At 38.8% G+C, this 11425-nt stretch overlaps 1 protein-coding gene across 17 annotated transcripts in view; it reads left to right on the forward strand.

Moving 5' to 3' along the window:
* Positions 1-8234, forward strand: part of LOC114352957 (coiled coil domain containing protein Alhambra) — a 39167-nt gene extending 30933 nt beyond the window's left edge. For 16 of the 17 annotated variants that reach the window (XM_028304761.1, XM_028304736.1, XM_028304758.1 and 13 more), the window contains 4 exons: positions 996-1107; positions 2286-2453; positions 3852-3991; positions 6558-8234. In XM_028304761.1, the coding sequence (XP_028160562.1) occupies positions 996-1107; positions 2286-2453; positions 3852-3991; positions 6558-6593 (456 nt within the window). In that variant the 3' untranslated portion in view covers positions 6594-8234. The remainder of the gene's footprint in view (positions 1-995; positions 1108-2285; positions 2454-3851; positions 3992-6557) is intronic. The other variant, XM_028304819.1, reaches the window with a different exon arrangement.
* Positions 8235-11425: the final 3191 nt, after the last annotated feature.

Here is an 11425-nt window from a genome sequence, read left to right on the forward strand (position 1 = left end):
CAACGACTTTGCACTAAACGGTCTCGATAATCTTGTAAAGGACAATGACCAAAAGTGGTCCAAATGTCCACCACCAATGAGACCTATATTGGCTTATAGTCCTTTAAATAGAGATTAACTTTCAGTATGGGACGAAAAAAAAAATAAGCTGTCAGTAAAAAGTTATGACTGTTTAAAAATTGTAGTAGTTTACGCGCTAATCTCAGGCACTACTGGTCCGATTTGAAAAATTCTTTTTGTTATGGATAGCCTATTTATCAAGGATGGTTTTAAGATAAATAACATCACCCTACAACCAATAGGGGCGGAGCAGTAAAGACAAATGTTGTAAAAATGGGAAATATTATTCAAACAATTTTCACGCGTACAAAGTCGTAGGCACAGTTAGTATAATATTTAATAAAATTCATCTATAACCCCGCGCCACATGCGACATGACATAACATGCGTAGATTAGTCCAAAATGTGCAATGAATAGAATGATATCAAGAACATTTTTCGGATGAAAAGGTAAAAAACAGACTTTTCATTCAGTCATAACTTTTTACTGACAGCATATTTTTGATTGCGGTTTGGTTATAATGAATCAGTATTTAGTAGACTATTTTACTACATAGGTTTCGTTAGTGGTGGACATTTGGACCACACTCCATACATTTTTGGTCATTGTCCTTTATACCGAATAGACAATTATTTTCATACAGTCCACTCTTTTCATTTATTAACTTCCACTACACTCACTATCGAAGTAACTGGTGATTGGTGGACTTGGTGGTAGCTAGCCAGCAGAACTTAGAACAAGCATCACAAAGGCAGTCACAACACGTCAATTTGTATTTTATAAGACTCATGAATTTATTTATAAATAACTTATTGTTTTTTATTTCTGTTGTCTGGTACCCATAATACAAGCTTTGCTTAGTTTGGGACTAGAAACGTAGTGTAAAATGTCTAATGATATTTTAAATTTTATTTATTTATCTATTATTTCGCAGAGCGGCGGGCAAGGCCGCGGCACTTCCAGCGCCCAGAGCCTCGACCAGCTGCTAGAAAGGCAGTGGGAGCAGGGCTCACAGTTCCTCATGGAGCAAGCGCAGCATTTCGACAGTAAGTACCTTCTTATATTTCGCCATTGTTTGACTTGACTTACTATTCCCATTCCCACCTCTCGTTCCCACCGCCGCAACTCCTGTGTAGCCAAGATGAAAGATGTGCTTGAATTGACTTGTTATCCAACGTTAAAAGCTATCGGGGATTTAAATTCGGTATCTTGAAAGATATACATACTGTCCCAAAATTCAACGATAAGCCGGTGCCGTAGGGGCATAGTGACTACTTTATGAAAAATAAGAAAAAAATAATTATTCTGACCGTATCTTATTTCAACCGGCAGACAATGGTGACTGAATTTGTAACGGCGCTTCTTCTCAGCACTTGCCAAATGTTGGTCTCGAAGCGCTGGTAGGGCAGAAAGATTGAGAGATGTGAAGGCTCCATAAGAGCAAGACTTAAAGATTTTTTTTAATTATTTTTTTTATTTTAATATTTGACTATTTGTAAGCGCTATTTTTAATAGGCGTAGATTATACACCCACTTAATAATACGTACTGGGCCTACGTGGTAGTGTTTATTGACCACCCTACAGTTGACTACAGTTACTGAGGTCTGTGAACGTAGGCTCATTGTGTTTTTGCTCTTCTAATAGAGCTATATTGTGAAAATAAGTTATCTTGTTGATATATCATACAGATAGGCTGGGTTCAAAAGGGCTGCGGGACTAATCCCACCTCTCTTTTCCACCCCTGTATAGCCAAGATCTACAGCGCGACCTTCAATGAAACTCAACCAGTGAATATGAAATAGTCCCGAGGGATAGCTTACCGCCTTAAATGATTGATCCCGCAACGAATTTAAGTTCTATATTGAATTTAAACTTAAGTTAAAAAATTTATAAAATTCTGCTAAAAGTATATTTATTAAGTTACTAGCAAACATTTTGTATCTTGCATTAACTATAGGAAGGTGGGTATTCACACATCTGCAATTCATAGCGATTCTGTTAAATCAAATAAATCTGGGAAAAGTTAACCCGAAAAACAAGAAAAAATTAAAGCCTAATAATATCAAAAATAAAAAAAAAATACAAACATCAGCTTGACACCTTACAGGAAACACCCTAAGAAGGGCTATCCTAAGGTCCGGTTCCCGCCAAAGCGGAGAGGAATGGTGTTTGAATAACCAATCAGAATTCATTAATACTTTGACCTAACGTTCTATATTACAGTCGCATCACTGCTATCATGCCTGCACCAGCTGCGCACTGAGAACGTGCGACTTGAGGAACACGTCGGCAACCTGCTTCAACGCCGCGACCACTTGTTGGCTGTCAACGCGCGACTCGCCATACCGCTTTCCACCGGACAATATGTAGACGGTGTACAGATGCACACTGGTAATCATCCATTTTGATCGGGCACTTTCAAATAAACAGTAGCAGATGCTTGCTACTGTTTATTTCAAAGTGCCCGCTCTACCGAGATTCGGTTCGTACGCCGTGAGGCAGGTAGAACCGTGGAATGGTGGAGGGATTGTTCGTTTCAACCAAAAGACGGACTGCTGGAGAAACGCCACCTAGACCACCATCCGGATCCGATATACCGCTTACCATCAGACAAACGTAGATGGTGTACGAATGCACGCTGGTAAATATCTAATTTAAGGGCCGAAAGAGGTGATAATGGAAAAGCCCTTATTTGATGATCTACTCACTCCTGGCCATCGTCTAAATTGGAACGATGCCAGCGGTCACATCGGAAAAATATATTTGACGGCGGAAGGATGTACAGATGCACACTAGAGAACCTAGTCACCTGATACTGTTGGTTTTAACCAAAGAACTTCAACTGTTGGACAAACGACACCTCCAAAGATTTCCAACAGTTAGTCCTGCACAGCTTGCATCCAAGAGGCCTGACTACATACGTCTTCCACCGCACCAGTCACCGCTTAAAGTTTATTACGGATGGCTGTAATGGCGGACGCAGTCGCATCCCTGTTCATCTGTTACGTGTACTGAGGGAGACGATGATAGAAGAAGAACCTTATGTGATCATCAACCTGTCATCAGCTTAAAATGATGCTTGCAGTCTCATCCTTGTTCCTGTATTAATAAGAACTACGTTGGTGACCTACAGCGGATAAAACTATTTTAATTAATCCGACACCTCTTATTATCCATTCTATGCGTCATAAAGGTGTCAATGGTCGCAATCCAGCTCTCCTGTGTCCATCACTGGGTATCGTTAATTTATCAGACTTTTAGTTTTTAGCTCTTTTAGTTAAATGATTCATTTTCTTGTATGCGTGTTTGTCATATTGGTTGTCCTTATAAAAAATCCTACTAATATTATAAAGGCGAAAGTTTGGATGTCATGATGTCTGGATGTTTGTTACTCTTTCGCGCTAAAATTACTGAACGGATTTTGTTGAAACTTTACAGTATTATTGTTTATATCCCAGATTAACATACAGGCTATAATATATGACGATACGTGACAAATAAATTTCAATAAACAAATAAGACGTGTCTAAAAGCGCCATATATCGTCATTGGTTAAAATCTACAGCGCTGGACAAACTACGGTTTTTGACGTTCGTAAATATTCATGTGGTCCCATCAAACGACATCTACATGATATCTAACGGGGGTAAAACGAGGTCCACGCGTACGATCTCGCGGGCGGCCGCTAGTATAAAATGAAAATAAGAGACATTTCTAACACTTGTGTTTCGCATGAGTTCTCGACTGTCGACCTTACCACGTAAGTCATGGGTGTATTTTCGCGTGCAGCGTACAACGCCAGCGGAGTCCCGGTGTCGGGGCCGCCGGGCCCGGACCCGCCGCGTCTGCAGCGCGACAACTCGCAGGTGCGAGCGCCGTCGGCATCCGTGCGGGCACCCGAGACCATCACTTCGGAGCGCCCACACCAGGTACAATAGAATATTGTTTACTAGCTGACCCGGCGAACTTTGTTCCGCCTTAATGGCAATAAATAACGGGATAAAAAGTATCCTATGTCCTTCTCCTGGCTCTAAACTACCTCCCTGACAATTTTCAGCTAAATCGGTTCAGCCGTTCTTGAGTTATAAGTGGAGTAACTAACACGACTTTCTTTTATATACAGGGTGGAAACGATAAGTGATCTCACTCGATTATTTCTAAACTACATAAGATATCCAAAAACTGATTACTGATCCTAAAAGTGCTTCACGAGCTCTATCCAACGGTACCAATAATAGGTTACAAAATTAACTGCATCTATCTGAAAATTCAATGTTTCCAGCCTCCATACATTTAGTAAAACCACATAATATTAAAAACTATACAATATATCGAAAAACTGGTAACTGATCCTGAAAGTGCTTCACGAGCTCTATTCAACGGTACCAATAATAAGTTATAAAATAAACTGGATCTATCCGAAAATTAAATGTTTCCAGCTTTCATACATTTAGTACGGCCGCAGTCATGGCACGCATGTCTTGATAATATTATAGCCAGTAAAGCCTGACCAATGTTTTCCATGAATAATTTTAAACTGGAATGCAATTTACGAGTTAATTTTAAGTGTTTATTATTTATTTAAAAAAAAAATTAACACTTCCAATATTGTGTGACTGGCATACATTTAGTATGGAGGCTGAAAACATTGAATTTTCGGAGAGATCCAGTTAATTCTGTATTCCATTACTGATATCGTTTGAAAGAGCTCGTGAAGCACTTTCAGGATCAGTAATCAGTTTTTCGATATCTTGTATAGTTTAGAATTAACCGCGTGAGATCACTTATCGTTTCCACCCTGTATATAGATTTAACACAATCTATACTTCTAAAGCCTGGTCCGTGCGCACGTAGAATCCCGTCCAATGACCCCAAGCTACCCATCCTTACCGCTCGCGCGTAATTATATTGCTGTCGCGACTGTGCGACGCGCGCCCGCAGTGAGTGTGCGAGCGCGACAGCAACATAATTACGTGCGAGCGACAAGGATGGGCAGCTTGAGGTCATTGGACGGGATTCTACGTGCTCACGGACCAGGCTTTATACTAATATTATATATGCGAAAGTAACTCTGTCTGTCTCTCTTTCACGTCTAAACCACTGAACCGATTTTGATGAAACTTTTATTATATAGAGATAGTTTGAGTCCCGGGAAAGGACAGGATAGTTTTTATCCCGGTTTTTGAAACAGGAACGCGCGTATTAAAGTTTTTCTGTGACAGACAAAATTACACGCGGGCGAAGCCGCGGGCGGAAAGCTAGTACACAATACAAGACACAGGCACAATACAAGATAAAACCAGGCCTGTTCATCTCCGCGAGTTTACATCGAAAACAAAACACGCACGATGACCCACCTACAGGATACTATTCGACAAGGCCTCACATACGAGCGAACATTGACTCACGCACGCGTATTCTTGTGTATGATGGAAGAAAATAAAGAAGATGGTGTACTAAATACTGTGCAGTATTTAACTGCCTAAATAATATAAAAACATAGAATGTACTTTTTTAAGTTGCCTCAAGACACTGAGAGGTAAATAAGTAGTTAATATTATTCATGATAATTCATGCTAAATCATGTATTTCCTCCCCCATTTTCTGCAGTTTGGCACCTCACGTCACATCATTTTACCGAAGTCAGCCCTATAGCTTCGGCGCAGTACCAATCACTGACGTTTGTCAACAAAACGGTGCTTGACTCTTGAGACAAACTAAATTACACCATAATATTGTTAATGACATTGAGCTTACATTTTTTAAATACCTTCGCGAAGTAAAACTTCTGTACGTAGTACTTATTATTATTCTGTGGCCATACCCGTCCACTGCTGAACATAGGCCACCCACAACGCTTTTCATGTTGCCCGGTTGGTAGCGGCCTACGTCGAACGCCTTCCTGCTTCGATTTCGTCGGTCCTTGTGGGTGGACGACCCACGCTGCGTTTTCCGGTACGCTGCCTCCACTCCAGAGAGCTCATGAAAAATATTTCAGTTGACCAGGGTGTCAACTACCTTATTGTGAGCACACAAGAGCACACTTCAAGAGCGCTTGCTCATTAGGGCGTTAGTAGCGCGACTGCAGCGCGGCAGCGGCGTTTTTATAATGTGAAGGTAGGCATCCGCTGTCATATATGAAGTTATCGATAGCGCATCTGTCGCGCAACCCAACCCAACTCCGGACTGACTAAACATGACTGCCTGAAAGCTCCCTGGCATCCAGGAACCGCCCGTTCGCTGGTCGTTCACTGGGCCTCGACCAACGTCGACTCACCCGGTGGGACAGTGGTGCCAGGTAGAAGCCCAGGTCAGTCCGTCGCCAAAGCGACGCCTCAACCACCGACTGGCAGTAGCCAGCCGAGAAGAAGCACGGGCCATGAGCACCAGCTCGACGCCCGAACCAGCCAAAAGGTCGAAGACCTGATAGCTAGCGCTACTAGTGAAAATATTAATAAAATGTAAAACCGCTCTAAGCAATCTCTATTTCCCTAGCTCATGATGCGGGAGGTGCAGCAAAAGCCCAGCTGAAATGAGTTTCGCGGCGGCGGGGACGGCCGGGGCCCGCCCGCGGCCCCGGACGGGCCCGAGGCGCTGCACGCCGTCCAGACGTACATCATGTACGAGCAGCGGCGGCGGCCCGACTTCTCCATCGACTCCATACTCAAGTACGACCACTAAGCCACCGGAGACCACCCGACGCCCGTAGTTACAGTGAAGTGCGCACGCTCGGCTATACCGCCCGCCAAGTCAACAATATTGCGCCAATATTCTCAATATCGCCTGATTATGAATATTGCCGCAATATTAACACGCTTGCGGGCCACACGCTGCTCGTTCAAGCACCTATCAATAGTGATATGGACACTGCAATAGATATTGGCATACGCTATGAGATGTCAACACATTATTCATATAATATGTGTATTATTTTAATTGCATATTACCGTATCCGTATAGTATACTCACTCGTATAGATTATCTATTAATGTTTTCACAGCTCATGCTATGTATGTCAGATGACAATTTTTATTAGCATATCAGTGCAAAACAGTTTTAATACAATAGTGTTACAAACCAAAGACAATTACAGCATAATTAGTGGAATACATTTTAATAAACAATACATTTTAGCATTAAAAGGCGTCGTTTATACGAATGATTCCGTAACGGTTGTCCGTGTGTGTAGTGATCTAAGTAAGTGTCAAAGAAAAATATTCCTATGACGGTGAAGTGAAGGCGCGTGGCTTATTTGTGACAAATGTTTGGAATAGTCGTCGAATTCAAAGACTTAATGGTACTATGTGTACAAATAAGCCGTGTGGTGACGTCTATTTGTCGTTTTATTTCCACCCTCGTCGTGGAAACAATACGTCGAAACATCGACGATTGCCATACAAATGCAGCGCAAACATTAGTAATGCCCATTATGTTTTGTTTGTCTTCGAGGACACCTTACGAAGTAGTCGCGCATTTTTTTTGCATGGTACGTCAGTCGCGTGTTTCGTTACGTCACTCGAGGGAAGGTAGTTTTCATAGTCGATTCTATTTTTTAGGACTTCTGGACCAATAGAAATCGGCAAATGATATTTTACTGAATTCTATTGCAATTGTGATTAATTTTCCTAAAAACTACTACAGGTAGCGTAGATGTATGTATTTAATCTGCAGAATTGCTACGGCAGGGTTGTTGCCAATTTTTGGAAGCAATATTTTTTGACATTGCTATGTGACATTTGTTTCCAAAATCAAGCAGATTTACCATAGTCAAACTGTATGTAGATAATCCAAAGTATGTGTATAGTAAGGCGCTAGGGGACGCGCTGGATAAGATTTGTGTTCGAGTTCCGTATTGTACAGTATGGAGCGTACACAACTATTAACTGTGTAAATATTTTCCTGATTTTATCAGATGTGTCTTACTCCCAAATTGAATCGTTAAAATAAACGATATTTCCGTCTCACTCACGTTTAACACCATGGTTTTTAAATGCTTTTATTAGTCATAATGACTAATTCTTATTACCCCATTTTTAGGGTTCCGTATTCACGGTGGCCAATCCTAGAATGGATGTCGCAGGCAAGCCATCATAATATAAATAGATCATTCTTGATTGAGACACATCTGTATGTATAGCACTTAGAAGATAATAAATGTGAAAAAAGATAAAACTCTTAAAAAAAAAACACGACGCAACAGAAATATGGATTGAATGTGTACATACTTCATCCAATTTAATTATTGCGTGATGTAGTTCCTTGATAGTTGTAAAATAGTTTAAGCGGACTCTGTTATAACGATTTCGGTAACAAAAACATTTTAGATCGTATTAAAAACGTACTTTGGAATTCTATTGATTATTACCTGTTGTCCATAATGTTATTTGAATATTATGAAAATAAAATTTTCATTAGAACTTCTTTACTTGAAAATTCTTTGTAACGGAGTCTGATTGGGCATCTTTTGTTTGCGGATGAGTCAGGAAGAAGACGAAATTATTAGTGTAAAAAATTTGGAGCTCGTATGCAACGCGACGTCGCTCCATGCGTACACCGCGCGTGTATCGTTTAATACTCGGCTTAGACAAATTGCCAGGAAACACACGGGTATATACAGGGTGGAATTTTGTAATGCCACCTGGAGGGAAAGTACTCTTAATACTGTAGATAGAAAATTTTACTCAAAGGAAACATTCCTTTATTTTTGAAAAGAAATAGAATTGCATTCAAAGATTTCTAAAAATTTGTTTGCCACACCCGGGAATCGAACCACTAAAATTTGTTAAAAATTACACCCTGTATTTTTATTGCATCGATCGTTAGGGTTAAGTATAAGGATGAAATCTCTTCATCAAACTTGATAAATCAAATGAAAGGAAAACCATGAAATCTTGAGTTATTTTCATTATGTACAGAAAATTGTATGGTAAAGAGAATTTTCTAAAAATTTTCAAAAACCTTTGAATGCAGTTCTCTTTCTTTTCAAAAATAAAGGAATGTTTTCTTTCAGTAAAATCTTCTATCTACAGTATTAAGAGTACTTTCCCTCCAGGTGGCATTACAAAATTCCACCCTGTATACAGGCATTGTATCTACTGTGCGAACCCCCTTTCAAGACTTGTGGGTCGTAATTAGAGTTACGGCTCAACAGACGTAAGACTGAAGAGCCCGGGATTGTGCCCAAATAAATAAGAACCAATTTTAGGCTTTCATTGATTCAACATATTCGGACAATAAAAAGATGCGAAGACTTTCGACGACTGTATCACTTGCGTTGGTGCTGCTAGATTTTAGAGACAAAATTACCTATCAAAATGTATGAATTTCGGTTCACAAAAAAGTTGAAATTGATTCGCGGCACCAACGACTAATTTTATCGAGACTTAACTTATAGTGAATGTTTTATCTAATCGAAGGAATGTATGCATGGTCTTTAGTAATATAAATATTGTTCTATGTTCGATGTTAGGATAAGGGGCATAGTGGTAAGATGAAAAGTAGTGAATAGATTTCTTGAGCGAATAAAGACACTACGTCTTGATGAATACAACAGTGAGTAGAACGCAAGCACCCAGCGCCTCGCTAGTCTGTTTTGACGTCGCTGACTGCATTTGTTAACCACTCTTGTTCCTCTTTCCACTACTGCGGCACCACCTGTGCGACAAGAAATATGTGAACTTGTTTCACGTAGTCTTGTATAACTTGATAATTAACATTAACTGGCCTATAATCTAAGTAATCTTTATCGTCTGATTATTGGATTACAAAAATACAGCTATTTATTACATTTCTGTGAACTGTATTTTGGACGATTCTTTTTAAAATTATTAATTATATTAATCATGTCTCGCACTAAATTTCAATGTGTAATTTTTTCGTCAGTTCATGGTCTTAACAATATAGGTGTAATTCATATACTTACATTATATCCTTAATATTGGTGTTGAATGTAAATTTAAATATTCAATATTCTTGCTGTTTAATTAAAGTAAGAAGTGCTTCATACCAAAGCTATCTGTTCCTTAAATATTTAATTTTCATTGGAATTCACTCGTGATAATTTGTCCACTTACGCATAATTTCATAGAAAAAGCCTATTACTTTTTTGTTTGCTAAACTAAATACCATACATGTTGTACAATAGGAAACATTTCTTAGCAAATATTGTATCTTAAGTTGGATGTATTCAATTCACGCTTATATCGATGTGCGAATAATTTTCATACAATCTCAAATAAAATATATTTCCTATTTGTGAAGCTTCATATAAGAATTCAATGTCCATAATATAGATATTAAATATTATCTACCGCTTAGTTTATACGAGTGATCCCTTGTAATATTAGAAGTGAAATAGTTACTTTACGCCTCCCGTAAATGAATCGCCGCGCCGTCGCGTCTTCAACATTTTAATAATTTTCACTGTGTTTAATTCAGTTTATGATGGCAACAAAATTATTATACACTTTGTTTTTCTACACAAAGTACTTAGCATGCGGGTAGAAAATGGTGCGATGTATAAGAGTACAGTTAGGATCATAAAATCACCTTTTGTATTCATGCACAAATTATCCAATTAGTGCCGTCTTTTTAGCGTATAATAATTTAATTAAGTTTAAAGTCTTATATTTTTTTACATTTTGGTTTAGTTTAAGCTACATTGTAAGAGGTTACTTTTTTACATTTTAAAAGTGATGAATGATTCATCACTAACTCTTAACAATGTATATTTACGTTGATATACATTTTTAAATAAAATGTTGGGATTTTTTTTAGTGCGCATTGAAGCATCATAGTGACACTGCAATATCTCTGTAGTCGTTTAGAACCTAGTCTGCAATTTTTTCAGTAAGAAAACGACTTTTCATACAGAATAGAATCTTGATAGTTAATAGAATCTTGACTGAAAAAATACCCATAATTTCGCTGCACTTGCTATTCTGTGTGCCTACCATGAGTTTACGTTAGGTGAGCTCGCTAGCGAATACGTCAAAAAATTCTATGAAGATCATATTTCTTGAAAGTAGCCACTAGGGGCGCTGCACAATATGTCATACATTTAAATGTCATTTTTTTACGCAGTCGCTAGCGAGCACACCTAACGTAAACTCATGGTAGGCACACTGATATATTTAAAACGAGAAAAGATTTTCAAGCAAGTCTTGGCACAAAATGAATAAGTTGTTTATTCTTTTCCGACTAAAAACTGATAGTTTGTCATTGAGCAGTGAAGCTTTTAAAAATAAAGTAAAGCGCGAACAACATTTGTTAATATTTTAACTTCACCACTGCTTCTGAAAAATAGAACGAGACGACAGACGACTCGTGATGTAAATAAAGTAATTTGTTTTTAAACTTTTAAA

The sequence above is a fragment of the Ostrinia furnacalis genome, unplaced genomic scaffold (assembly GCF_004193835.3).
Source record: "Ostrinia furnacalis isolate ACB-3 unplaced genomic scaffold, ASM419383v2 OfSCF0155, whole genome shotgun sequence".
Taxonomy (NCBI): Eukaryota; Metazoa; Arthropoda; class Insecta; order Lepidoptera; family Crambidae; genus Ostrinia; species Ostrinia furnacalis.